At 38.8% G+C, this 14,773-nt stretch overlaps 1 protein-coding gene across 1 annotated transcript; it reads left to right on the top strand.

Annotated features, from left to right (window-relative positions):
* Positions 1-1,152: 1,152 nt before the first annotated feature.
* On the top strand, positions 1,153-14,520 carry NXPE2 (neurexophilin and PC-esterase domain family member 2; the record flags this gene model as incomplete). The annotated part of the gene is given in 8 exon segments (XM_081153653.1): positions 1,153-1,299; positions 13,155-13,204; positions 13,206-13,306; positions 13,309-13,365; positions 13,955-14,017; positions 14,020-14,046; positions 14,049-14,102; positions 14,105-14,520. Coding segments are annotated over 8 exon segments (915 nt in total).
* Positions 14,521-14,773: the final 253 nt, after the last annotated feature.

The following is a 14,773-nucleotide window of genomic DNA, read 5'->3' as shown; positions in this document are numbered from 1 at the left end:
TCACACCCTTGTATCCTTCACTTTACATGCTCAGGTCCCATCCACCATCAATATTAGTGTTTCTTAAAATGAGGTTTGGACCGGAACACCTGTGCTAGTGCATGTGTGTGTAAAGTGCCTATTCTTAGGCCCTATTCCAGAGCTACCGAAAATAAATCTCTGGGCTTGGGCCCAAGATTCTGAAGTATTAACAAACTCCCCAGATGATTCTTATGTTTGCTAAAGTTTGAGAATCTCTGCTTGTGTACTCCCAGAGCTGAGACCGCTTCTGTGCCCCGCTCCTAAAATACAGGGTGGGGCAAAAGTAGGTTTACAGTTGTGAGCACACGAAACACAGAGTTTAGTCCTGTATTCTTATTTATTAATTTATTGAATTATTTTTTTTATACTAACAACTGCCCCACCCTGTATGAGCTGCTCAGCAGGAATCTCCACCTCAGTCTTCCACTAGTGTTACCAGCCCGGAGAAATGCACTGAATTTACCATCTCCCCGCCACCCTCCTTGGCAAGAACAGAAAACCAACGTCAACTGGAAGCAAATTCCCTGCTCTTTCCCTTACCTCTCCTGCACTGTCACAGCCCATTAGTCAACCAAGCCCAATCTCTCTGCACAAGCAATCAGCCGCTACGTCTCCTAAGTTCTACCTCCTAAATAGCTCTCAAATCTTTCCTTTTCCCTCCATCCTCACTGTCTTACTTTAGTCCAGTCCTTCGCCGTTTCTCATCTGTGGTGTTGCAATAGTCTTCTAGTGGGTTTCGCTGCCTCTGGTCCCAGCTGCTTAATCATCGGGTCCATGAACATTCGTTAAACACTAGAAACAGCTTCATCCCCATCTCACAGCATTTCCCTCACTCTCTTTTTCAATAATACCTTTTACTGTCTAAAATAATGTATAATTTGATTATTTATTATGTTCATTGATGATTGTCTATCTTGACCTACTATAAGGTGACCTCTGTAAGAGAAAGGATTTTTATCTATATTTACTTTTTAGTCTATCCCTAGTGCCCAGAGCAGCGTCTGGTGCATAGTAGGCACTTAATAAATACCTGTTAAATACCTAAATAAAGACTTTCAGTGATCTGACAGGTAATGGTGACCTGAAATCAGATACTAACAATGGGGATGGAGAAAAGTGAATGAATTTGAGATGGAATTGACAGAAATAGTGGTTGACTGTGGGGGACAAGAGGTGAATTACGCAGGAATTATTCCAGGTATGTACAACTGCGTGGCTGGTGACGCCATTCAGGGAAGAATAGGACAGAGTAGGAGAAACAGTTTTGGAGGAAAAAAGGTAAGTTTAGATATGAACAGTCTATTTTTATATCATCTAAAGGAAGATATTGCTTTAGTAGACTGTTGAATATACAGATTTGAGGCTGAGAAAACCTGGTTTAGTAAAGCAGATTTAGGAAGCGTCAGAATATAAGTGGCAGCTCATGTCATTGGAGTCTGTGACATTTCCTTAGGTGAGCTGTAGAAAGAAAAGAAATAGTTACTAATGATATTGCCCTGGGGAACAACAACGAGAAGCACTGGTTGGAGGAGTGGGTGGTAGGAGAGAAAGTGAGTGCAGGGATTGAAGAGAACTCTTGAGAAGCTTATTGGGTAGGGTTTGGGAATAAGTGAAAGTTAGGATAGTAATTAAAGGGGAAACAGGAGGCTTAAAATTATTTTCTTTTTTACCTTGGGAGATACTTGAAAACATTTAAATTCATATGAAAAAAGCTAACAGAAACAAATAGGAAGTAATAAATAAAAGGTGTGTGCTCACTTAGGTTGGGCTGCGTGACAGGAAGTTGAATTTCCAGTTGACTACTCTTATAGGCTTTCTAAGCTAAGAGGCTAAGGGACAAAGAGATCTAGATGTTGGAGGAGTTGCCTTTGTGAACACTCAAGTCTACTTGGAGGTTGTCAGGACTTTAGTGATGAAGAAGAGACTATAAGCCAAGTTCTTCAAAAATCTTCAGTCAGTGAGTGTAAGAAGCCATCAGGTTAGAAAATGACAGAGAGAGGAATAGTTATAGCACCTGGTGATTTGGGTCAGATGTATGAGGGAAAATAGAAGTTCTTAGAGTCGTCTGAAAAAGACCCAATGTAAAAACATATATATGTACTTGAAGTATATATATATATATATGTTTAATATTTATGTTTATTAAATATATATATCCCTAATATTTTATCTCTGACATATATATATCTGAAACGGTTTATTGAAATTATGAGGCAGTTGGGCTAAGAGTGAAATTGAGCATTGGATGCTGATCCCAGCCCTGCTACTACTATTATAAAGAGACTTTCCTTTCTATATGCCTAATTTTAATGTTCTGGCATAGAATCACTTGTTTTTCCTTGCTCATATTTATGGCCCATACATTGTATGATTCCATTACATAATATTCTTGAAATTACAAATTATAAAAATGGAAAACAGAAAAATGGTTGCCAGGGGTTAAGGGGTTAGAGAGGGGTGGGGTAGGAGGAAATAGTTGTGGCTAAAAAAAAAGACAACATAAAGGAGCCTGTGGTTGGTAATGGAAATGTTTTATATCTTGACTGTATCAGTGTCAATACGGCTGGTTGTGAGATTTTACAAGAATTTTGCAAGATGTTACCATTGTGGAAACTGGGTGAAAGGTGCATGAAACACCTTTTCGAATGGCTGTTATCAACAAGACAAGTAATAGCAAGTGTTGGAGAGGTTGTGGAGAAAAAGGAACCCTCATCCACTGCTGGTGGGAATGTAAACTGGTACAGCCACTATGGAAAACAGTATGGTGGTTCTTCAAAAACTCAAGGAAAGAGCTGCCGTATGACCCAGCAACCCCTCTTCTGGGTATCTACCCAAAAAACTCAAAAACAGTTATTCACAAAGATATATGCACCCCTATGTTCATTACAGCATTATTCACGATGGCCAAGACATAGAGACAACTAAAGTGTCCTTCGAATAGGGGCACACACACACACACACACACACACACACACACACACACACACACAATGCATATACAATGTATATATATGTATATATACATATATACAATGCAATACTACTCAGCCATAAGAAAAAATGAAATACTGCCATTTGTGACAACATGGATGGACCTTGAGAATATTATGCTAAGCAAAATAAGTCAGTCGAAAAAAGCTAAGAACCATATGATTTCACTGTTGTCTGTGAAACTCATAGACACAGACAAGAGTAGATGGTTACCAGAGGGAAGGGGGTGGGGTGCAGGGTAGGGTAAAGGGAGCCAAATGTACAGTAATGGAAGATGGCTTGGCTTTGGGTCGTGGGCACACAATGCAATATACAGATCATGTATCATAGAAATGTACACTTGAAACCTATATGATTCTATTAACGTCACCCCAATCAATTTAATTAACAAAAAGTAAAAGAAAAAAACATGTGAGCTTACAATTACCTAAAAATGTTTAATTTTCCCCCTTTACTATACTTTTGTTTAAAATCTCATTACACAAGAATCTTATCCAAACAATACTTTTCATAAGAGTTTAGAACTCAACGTGGTGTTCAGGTTGCCTTTGTCAGAACTTGTTCAAATGCTCCTGCCTGATCTCAGGTGCTACAGGAAATCTAGGGAAGCACGCTAGATTTCTCATTAAGGTTGGGAAACCTTTTTGCTGCCCCATTTGTCTGCATGAAGGACCAAAAGTAGGGACCCCAGAGAATGGGAAAATGTTGGGAAGATCACAGAAAAAGCAAAGCTCAAAAGTGCTATTCCATAAAGTGGTGGAGACACTTCTGGGCTCAACTCTGAGTTTAGCACACCAAAGGCTTTGAAAATTGAACTCCAGCCTGGACCACTGACTATCACACCCAGGTCTCAGGCTGACCATTGAATATCACACACATGTGACAGATTTATTTTATTTTATTTTATTTTATTTATTTTATTTTTTTATATCTTTATTGATTTCAGAGAGAGGAAAGGAGAGGGAGAGAGAAAGACAGAAACATCAATGATGAGAGAGGTATTGATCGAGCCCACAACCCGGGCATGTGCCCCGACCGGGAATCGAACCCCGATCGCTTGAATCCTAGATCGAGGCTCAACCGCTGAGCCACGCCCGGCCGGGCCCTAGAGGCTTCTTTATAAATAGGGCCAGAGGCTTTCAGCTGCCATCCCCTGTTTTTATCAATAAATAATTAGAAATAAAAAGTTTTTGAGACAATGTTATTTACAAGAGATTAAACAATGAAGTCTTGAGGAAAAATTCTAACAAAACAGAATCTTCAGTCAAAGAGCTACAAAATGCAGATGACATAAATTTTAGACTTATCTAAATGGAGAGATATAATGTGTTCATGGGTTGAAGATTTCAATAAAGTTAATATGTTGTCTACAAACTAATCTATAAATTTAGCACAATTTGAAAGAATATCCTCACATAAATTTTGATAATTTAGATAAGCTGATTCTAAAATTTATATGGAAAAGCAAAGGATGTAGAATAAGCAAAACAAGTTTTAAAAAGAATAATAAAGTTGGAGGTCACACTACAAAATTTTAAGATGTATTATAAAGCTATACTAGTCAACACAGTACAGAATTAATAAAGGAGTAGACACAAAGATAAATAGAACAGAATAGAAAGTCCAGGAGTTAGCCACACAAAATATGGATAATTGATTTTGGCCAAATATAGAAAGACAATTCAATGTAAAAATGATAGTTTTACAATAAATAGTTGAAACAACCAACCATCAATAAGGTAATAAAAGAAATATCTACCTAAATCTCATATTTTATGCAAAATAAACTCAAACGGATTATAGATATAAAATGTAAAACCACAAAAATTTTAAAGAAAACAGAATATCTTAATGACTTGTGGTTAGTCAGAGTTCTTAGCTATGATAATAAAAGCATGATTCATAAAAGGAAAAAGTGATAAATTCCACTTCATCAAGATTAAAACATTTTCTTTTATGAAAGACACTGTTGAGAGAAAGAAGACAAGCTACAAGCTGGGAGAATGTATTTGCAAAACATACATTCAACAAAGCATTTGTACCTATATATAAAGAGCTCTGTAAATTCAACAGTAAGAAAGCAAACAATTCGATGAAGCACTGGGCAAAAAACTTGAACAGATCCTTTACCAGAGAGGATACATGGATGGCCAATAAGCAAATGAAAAAGATCAGTGTTATTTGCCATTAAGGAAATACAAATTAAAACTCTGATAAACTATTGCTATATATCTATTAGGCTGGCAAAAAATACAAGAAAAGAAACCTTGCAATAACTGCTGGCAAAAATATGCAACTACTGGAAATCTCATTGCTGGTGAAAAATATCAAAAAATATACCCCCTCTGGATGGCGTTTTGGCAGTTTCTTATAAAGTTAAGCATACATGTACTTACCGTATATCCTAGTAATTCCATCCTAAGGTATTCCCTGTAGAGCAGGGTCTCTCAACTGCAGCACCATTGACATTTTGGTCAATAATGTTGAGGTTGTCCTGTGCATTGTGGGATGATGCACTTTGACAGCTACCCACCAGGTGCCAGTAGCACACCCACAGCTCTCCGACCACCTCAGCTCCCCCAGCCTGCTTTAGCTGTGACAGTCAGAAATGTTCTCCAGGCATTGCAAAGGTTCCTGCAGGACAAAATCACCCCTGGTTGTGAATTCCTGCCATAAAAAGGAGAACTTACATTCACACAACACCTGTACAAAATGCTTATCTATCAGCTCTATTTATAATTGCTCCAAATTGGATACAACTCAAACGGTTTTCAGTAAATGAACTGATAAACAAACTGGTACATCCATACAATGAAATATTGCTCAGCAATAAAAATGAACAAACTATTTGGTACATACAACAATACGGACAAATCTCAAGAGCATTATGCTGATGGAGAGAAGCTGGTGTCAAAAGGTCACATTCTGTATGATTCCATTTATATGACAACTCTGGGAACAGTTAAAACCATAGCTGTGGAGAATAGGTTAGTGGTTGCCAGGGGTTAACCACAAAGGGCCAGTTCATGGTGGTGATGGAGTTGGGCTGTTTTCTGCTTGTGGTGGTGCTTACACAAGTCAAAACATATTACAACTCATAAAACTGTACATTAAATAAAATCAATTTTACTGTATTTTTAGCTAAACTAAACAAAGAACAGCATTTATACCCCAGGTCTGCCCTCACTATTTCCTTCTTACCTAAATTTGGTGACTCTTTTTAGAGTCAGGATGTACGTGAAAATGAGGATATTGGAAAAATGATAAAGGCGTAGAATCTGTATATGGTCAAGCAATCTCAGCCTTTCCAGGACCCTTGCCTCTACCTCCCTTGTTATCCCAATATCTTATGCAAATTACCCAGGTATGCTAGAAATAAAAAAAGAATTTGTAGCCTAATTTCCAAGGAGATGATAGGGGTAGGTAAGTTTCTTACATTGGATTAGAATAATAAAAAATGCAGTGATTTGCTACTTATAAGAGGAACATCTGAAACTAAATCAGTTTATTCTGCTATTCTCTTGGGACACGAATGTCTCTAACAATGAATAAATGAGCTTTGTCTAATGCATAATCACATGGGCAGTAAATGGTGATACAAGGAGTAAAATTCAGGCTCTTTATACTCTAACATGTAATCACTGTATCTGTGATTTGGAAGAAAAATATTTTTTAGGACTATTTGATGTCTTATTAAGCTACCAATCCCAAGTCCTTGGCAATCTTACTCTCTGAGTAATACTGACCTGGAATTCCAGAGTTTCAGGCCCATGACCATTGGCTAGTGGAGAAGAGCCTCAACTCCTTAATTTTAGAGTGTGTCTCCTCAGTCATTTAGGACAGAGCCTTGAGAAATGAATCTGAAAACAAGAATTCTAACAAACCCAAGATTAAACATATTTTAGCCCTGGGTAATCAGATGAAAACTTCGCTCTGGAAGTCCCATGCCAAGAGAATCGTTAAAATTCTTCAATATTTTTCCAGAACGTCTTTAGCATCTGTTAGTCTAGACTCTTCTTTAATTTGTTATCACTGGGATCTTTGTAACATAAGAACTTTAGGATATTTGTTATTATAAAGGAATCGGGAGCAGAATTGCTTAGTTATAATAATTGAGGGCCCACGTCAGGAAACCAGGATGGCTGATTCTCCTTCTTAGTTGTTCCTCAGAGCTTCTCCAAACCCTTTAAAGATTTAGGTTAGGCTTTTAGGAAACTTTGGACACTAATTGCCTACATGATTCAAAGAACGGTTCTTGAGGGACAGTTAATGGTTCTAAGCTATGGCACAGTTTACAGAGATGTAGTGAAGATACAAATTTTTTCTAAAAAGATAAAAATCCCAGGGCCAAAGGTAGCTTTATCTAAAAATTATTTCCTCTCTTCTCTATTTGGTGATTTTTCTTTCATCTTTTGAGAATCAAATGCCATCAGCTCTGTGAAATAAAAACAAACGCAGTTTTATTGAGACATAATTTACATACCCCTGCAATCACCAATTTAAAGTGCATGCATAATTCAATGGTTTCTGGTATATTACATTATTAATTGTAAAAAGTGTGATTAAATATATATAATATAAAAATTTTCCATTTTAAGTATTTTAAGTGTATAATGAAATGGCATTAATTACATTTACAATGTTGTGCATCCATTAGCACTATTTCTAAACTTTTTCATCATTCAAATGAAAACTCTGTGGCCACTAAACAATAGTTCCCATTCTTTCTTCATGAAACCATTCTTAACTGTGCCAGGCCGAGTCTGCTAAACTTTTTTTAGGTGCCCATTAAATATATGATATATATTTAATATATCTTTCAAATTAGTCACTTTTTGTAATATGTTTATATGTTTGTCCCTTTCACTAGATTGGCCATAATAACCTTTCTATCCACTTGCTGAATCTAGATAAACAAAAAAATTAAAAAGTAAAAATATTCAATCATTAGAAAATATGGAAAAAATAGAGTTGAATACTTAGAAAATTAAAGTGTGGAGAATAGCCTAAGATTAGAAGCAATATAGATTGTGTAACAAATGAATTTTTCAATGCTTTAAATGTTAAATACCTCTAAAAATGTCAAGCAGTAAACTGGTAAGAATATTTTGTGTAAAACTGATAGACTAAATGTTATCATATTTATTATATAAAGAACAATATTAACTGAGAAATAAAAAAGCATTAAAATCAAAATTTTAAAATTGGACAAAAGAAACAGACCAATTTCAGAGGAGAAGAAACAAGTGTTTGAGGGAAACTAAAGTTGAAACACACTTGTATTAAAAGAAATATAACTTAAAATAATAGTAAGTCTCCATTTTCACCTGTAAAATTTGCAAGTTTTTGTATTTGAATGTATTGGGATGACCGTGGTTAATAAAATTACTGTATATAGGCTTCGGGTGTACAATCCCACAGCACGCCATCTGTATATTGTATTGTGTGTTTGCCGCCCCAAGTCAAGTCTCCTTCCACCATTATTTACCCCCGTGCCCTCTCCCAACCCTCCTCTTCCCCCCCCCCCCCCCCCCCCCCCCGCCTTTCCCTCTGGCGATCGCCCTGCTATTGTCTGTGTCCTGCAGTCTTCCTTTTTTCTTTGTTTAACCCCTTCACCCTTCTCACCCAGACCCCAACCCCCTGCCCTCTGACGGTTGTCAATCTGTTCTCCGTATCCATATGGGAGTCTGTCTCCACTTTGTTAGTCTATTTTGTTCATTAATCCCACATAAAAGTGAAATCACATGGTACTTGTCTTTCTCTGGCTGGCTTATTTTACTTAGCATGATACTCTCCAGGTCCATCCGTGCTGTTGAAAAAGGTAAGATTTTCTTCTTTTATACAGCTGAGTACCATTCCGTTGTGTAAACTACCCAAAGCAATCTATAGATTCAATGCAATTCCTAGCAAAATACCAAAGGCATATTTCACAGAACTAGAACAAATAATCCAAAAATTTATACGGAGCCACGAAAGACCCAGAATAGCCACAGCAACCTTGAGAAAGAAGAACAAAATTGGAGGAGTCATGCTACCTGATATCAAACTACGCAGCGAAGCTGGAGTAATCAAAACAACATGGTGCTGGCATAAAAGCAGACATATAGATTAGTGGAACAGAATAGAGACCCCAGAAATAAACCCACGCCTCTATACTCAATTAGTATTTTACAAAGGAGGCAAAAACATATAACGGGGTAAAGATAGTCTATTCAATAAATGGTGTTGGGAAAATTGGACAGACACATGCAAAAAAATGAAACCAGAACACCTTCTTACTCCATACACAAATAGTTTTAATAACAATTTTTATAACTTAAGCAAAAATATTTGAATTGTTGAATTTTGTGAGGGAGGTTTAGTCAATTGAGATATCCAAGTACAACTCCTTTCTCTTGGTGAGCATTCAGCTATCCAAAGTCATCAGTCAGTAGATGATTTTGTATCATGATTTCACTTATATGTGTGACCTAAAGAACAACATAAACAAACAAAACAGAAACAGGCTCAGATACAGAGAACCGACTGTTGGTTGCCAGAGGGGAGAGGGTTGGGGGCTGCGTGAGAGCATGTTAGAAATCCAAATTCCTGCACCCTGTCCCAGAGCTATTTTTATCCAGCTGTACTGAGGAGTGATGGACAATAAAAATTGTACATATTTAAGGTTCCAATGTGATGTTTTGATATACTTACCCGTTGTGAAATGATTACCACAAACAAGCTGATTAACATATCCATCACCTCCCATAGCATTTGTGCGTGTGTGTTAGCAAATTTTAAGATATACTGTGATAGCAAATTTTAAGTATAGACTACATCATCATTAACTGTAGTTACCATGCTGTATGGTAGATCCCCAGAACTTATTCACCTTATAACTAACAGTTTATACCCTTTGACCAACACCTCTCTATTTCCCCCACCCCTATCCCCTGGAAACCACCGTTTTACTCTGTTTCTGTGAGCTTGACTTTTTAAAATTCAACAACAAAAAATGAAATAATTCAGTATTTATCTTTCTATATCTGGCTTATTTCATTCAGCATAATTGTTACTGGGAAACCCAGGTTGGGTTTGGGCTGCCCATCTCTTTGTCCAATTCACCGGAGGCAGGGTTGAATCATAGAAGACGTTTATCGAGAAGGCCAGCCAACCAAGAAGACCGGGGCTTACAGCATTCAAAACCTGTCTTAAGGAGCGGCCTGAGGGAGAGGGTTATGTCGGGAAACGGGGGAAGCTGAGGCTGGGAAGGGAATGCAGCTATGCAGCTACGTGCAGTCCTGGAGGTCCTCAGACGTCACCCTTTTGTTCTTGGTCATCTGGCGATGTCTGGATAAGATGATATCTTGACTCCTGGTTGGGCCGGCCTGACCGTGTCCACAGCTGTGTCACCTCCTTAATTGCTTTGTCAGGGATCAAGGGGAGTGTATGGGTGCAAAGGCCTAAGAAAAAGAAACTTAAGGAAAAAGAAACTTAAACTCCTGTTCACATAAGTATATGTATTTTATAAGTTATAAGTAATATGATTATATTTCAGATCAATTCAAGTGCTCAATCTATTGAAATTATAAGTGCCCCTATCATAATGTCCTCCAGGCTCACCTATGTTGTCACAAATGGCAGGATTTCCTTTGTTTTTAAGGCTGAGTAATATTTATTTTACAGACAGACCACATTTTCTTTGTGCATTCATCCATTGGTGGACACTTAGGTTATTTCCACAACACGGCTGATGTGAATAATGCTGCTGCGAACACGGGGGTGTAGATTTCTCTTCAGACTCCCAGGACTATTGAATCAGAAGCTCTGGGGTGAGGCCCAGCCATCTGAGTGGCAACGAGCACTCGGGATAAGTCTGATGGGTGCTCAAGGTGGAGAAGGGCTGGCCTGGGAAATGGTCAATGAAAGTCTAGATTGCTACGGGTGGGAAAGGTGCAGAGCATGGCTTGTTAAAAAATTAGAAGGACATTCAAAAATATACATATATGATTAATTGCACATGGAATGTGTGTGACTCTCTGGATCTCTGGACTCTTGCCATTAGCAAGAGAACAGTTTTCCAGAATCCTAACCCATTCACTTTCCCAGAATGTCTTAAATAAATCAAAATAAAGAAAAGAACCATTTGCAGAGAGTGTTAAGAGTGGTTCAATCCATCTCAGCCAGAGATTAATTCTTACTTTAATATTTGGGAAGATATTAGGCTAATTTATTTTTCTGAAGGTCCAACATGGGAGTTGAATTGATGAAAAACTTTATCTCCATCGAGGTCTTACAATGTAATAGTAAGTCTATTGTGCTGTTGCCTGTCGTGTTTGCAATTTATCCACTTAAAGGACATTCTTACTTTAAGAGAGATTTCTGTGACAGCCGTTTTGATCTCATTTCCTGGGACAAACAGTATCAATCATTTTGGGTTCTACAGAAGAGATTTTATTCTTGGAAATTATTTTCATATCAATTTAAACTATTTTTGTCCTGAATCAGATATAAAAGACAAGGCAACCCTTAATTTCAGCTGCCTACTCTCCAAATGTACAGGTTATTTGTATTTAAACTTGAGATTTGTTCCTGAAAAGCCAATGATTGGGTGCTGGTGCTCTGGGAAAATGTTTCAGATGAACCTCAGAGTTAGGACACTCCTTTGGTGGTTTCTAATGTTTCTCAGCCAAACCATCTCAGTCAAAATTCTATAAACTAACAATTTTTGTGCATGTTTTTCAATTTTATCACATGAACCCCAGCGGTCAATCCAAAGCCGTCTCATTCATAAAAATGATGCTTCTGCTGCACTGAAATTTAAGCGAATTTCAGAAGAGCAAGACTTCTGTTGTAACAGTCCACAGGGCACACATTGACTCTTCATGCATTCAGCAGATGTGGATTGAGGACCTAATCTAGGCAAAGAATTTTGCAAAAACCTGTGCAGAACATAGGTATAAATAAATTCTGAACCCATTCTAAAGCTCACTGTCTGTGGACAAGTCAGCTTCCTTTTCTGCCGTGGCAAACATCATCCGTGCCCAACCTTTAACCAAAGAAGGCTCTCAGATTCTGGAGACACCTTGAGTTCTCTTCGTATCTCTGGTTTCTCTCTCGTCTGGACAGTAATTTCCAGTAAACTAGGTGGTCTCTTAGAAGATCGAGCCAGACTGGTATTGTTCAGAGCCATTTATAAACCTGGTGTAATCCAATATGGATCAATTTAAGTTCCTAAATTTATATCCTGAATCCCAACAATCTACCTAGATGACAAAGAAAGTGTGGCTTTAAAGTGGCACAAACATAAAAATGGCCCGAGTCTTACTTGGGGGAAAGCTTGATATGAGTCAGTGAATACAACTTAGACTACTTTTTAAACTTTTTAAATCCTCCCCCGAGGATACATTTAGTGATTTTAGAGAGAGGAGAGGGAGGGGGGGAGAGAGAGAAAGAGAGAGAGACATCGATGTGCGAGAGAAACCGATTGGTTGCCTCCGTATGTGCCCTGCCCTGGGATCGAACCCACAGCCCAGGTATAGCTCTGATGGGAATCGAACCCGCAACCTTTCTGGTGTACGGACGACGCTCCCACCAACTGGGCCCCCCGGGGGCTGGGCTGCTTTGTAGCAGGGTCTTCAGCATAAGGAGGTAATGGTCCCCCCTTTTCCTGCGCTAGTCAGACCACACTTATGCTCAGCTCTGGGGACAGCAGCGACACCCTCGAGGGCTGAGAGCACGGTTCTGGAGCACACAAAGTGAAGTATACGTGCTGCTCGGGTCATAAATGTGCTCAAGTGTTTCCATGGCTACGCGGTCTGGGGAGGAGGGAGTCCAGCTGAGCAAGGCCCTGCCCTCGGTGCCTCAGGGGGACACCGAGGCTGCCGTCCGGGGCACTGTCCTGGCTCGGCCACCTGGCTCTGCCCGGGCCCGGGCCCAGCGGGCAGCGCTGCCAAAGCGCAGGAGGAAAGCCCAGCCCCGCGCCAGGAAACCCACTCGGGGAGCACGCTGGGCCCCTTCAGCATGGTCTTGTCAAACCAATATTTGTGGAAGAGAGGAGGGCAGAAATAGGGAGGGGGAAACGGAGGGAGAAAATGAGAAAGGCCTTTCCTAAATCATTTGTGGTAATAAAAATTACTTGCTGTGGGAATTTTTATTGCCAGAGCTGGAGCAGAGGAAAGAAATGCAAGGTTGGGATGAAGACACCTTTCCCCAGGGGTCACGCTCCGAAAAAGGTGGATTACAGCATTTTGCAAACAGATCGAGTTAAATGAAACAAAAAATATAAACGACCGCTTGAAGAGAAAACTCCCTTACTCACGGGAGATCCAGCACTGCGGCAGTGGATGACCTGCTTACGTAAAGTTCTGAAAAGTATGTATGTTACTTTATTTTGAATATTATTTCTTATAGTTGAACTTTGAGGTTATTTTTGCAATAATTAGAATTCTTCACTTTCCTTTTCCGATGTTTGTTTTATCATTTTTAAGTTTGCCAAACATTTGGATTTGGGCTTATAATAAAAAGGTAAATTTTATTTTTTATTCACAAATATTAACATTTTTCTTCTTCATCTTACACTCTTACAGAGTTTAAAGTTTTGTTGAGATTTTCATGTATCTGGTAAAGTTCACCAGCTCCCATAGGCAGCATTATTACAGCTAGAATTCTTGGATAAAGTTTTATACATGTTGTGTGCATTTTTAAATTTCATCCTTGCATCGGCCCATGAAGAGGTCACGGGTTCAATGCTGGGTCAGGGCACATGCGGGGCTTTTGGGCTCGATCCCCAGTAGGAGGCGTGCAGAAGGCAGCCCATCGATGTTCCTTTCTCATCGATGTTTCTCTCTATCCCACTCCCTTCCTCTCTCTCTAAAATCAGCAAAAACATATTTTCTTAAAAAATAAAATTTCATCATTATTTTCCTTTTGTTAAAGGATTGATCAATTTTCTTTCCACTAGCCTTAAAATATTTTGACCATCGTGGAACTGGGATCTTTAAACCATATGCTCTGGATGCTGAAAGATTTTGATTCAGTGGAAAAAGCATGGTCATCATATATTCCCACAAACCTATTCTCTGTGAAAGCTGAAAATGTATCCCATGAGGAATTGACCGGGTAGCAGGAGACAGTCACACAGCTATTGTCATTACCCTTGGCTGGCACCTCGGACCCTTTCCCATCAGTATTTTCATCTGTAGGGCCATCAATGTCCAAAAGGCCATTGAATGTCTGTTCTTGCAAAGCCCAGAGACCAAGGTGGTTCTTAGAACTGCAAACACCAGGGAGCTGTGTCTAAATGCAGAGCTGTGTAGTGACTTTCATGGTTATATTCAGGATCTTATCATGAGGGGTATTTTTGTGGATCTCAGCGCAGGTATTATTGATGCCTGGGACATGACTATCACGTATGGCACGAATAATACCCATCCACCTGATGATGTGATTGGAAATCAGATGAACATGTTTCTATATTTGTTAGAGGAAAAATACAAAAAAGCAGCACTGGCCACTCTCTATAGATGACCTCACTTATACTGCAAGGGAGGTTCAATGCAATCCGAGGGAGGAGGAAATAACGTTAAATCATTTTTTATTCTAGTCAAATATACATAACATAAAATTGCCATTTAAGCCATGTTAAATGTATAATTCAGTGGCATTATGTACATTCACAGTGTTGTATAACCATCACCACCATCTATCCTCAGAATTTTCCATCACCCTCAACAAAAGCTCTGCACCCACTGAACAGCAACTCCCTCTGCTCCATATTTCT

The sequence above is a fragment of the Miniopterus schreibersii genome, assembly GCF_964146895.1.
Source record: "Miniopterus schreibersii genome assembly, chromosome: 12".
Classification (NCBI taxonomy): domain Eukaryota; kingdom Metazoa; phylum Chordata; class Mammalia; order Chiroptera; family Miniopteridae; genus Miniopterus; species Miniopterus schreibersii.
Note: the sequence above shows the minus strand (reverse complement) of the source record. Positions and strands in the feature narration are given on the sequence as shown.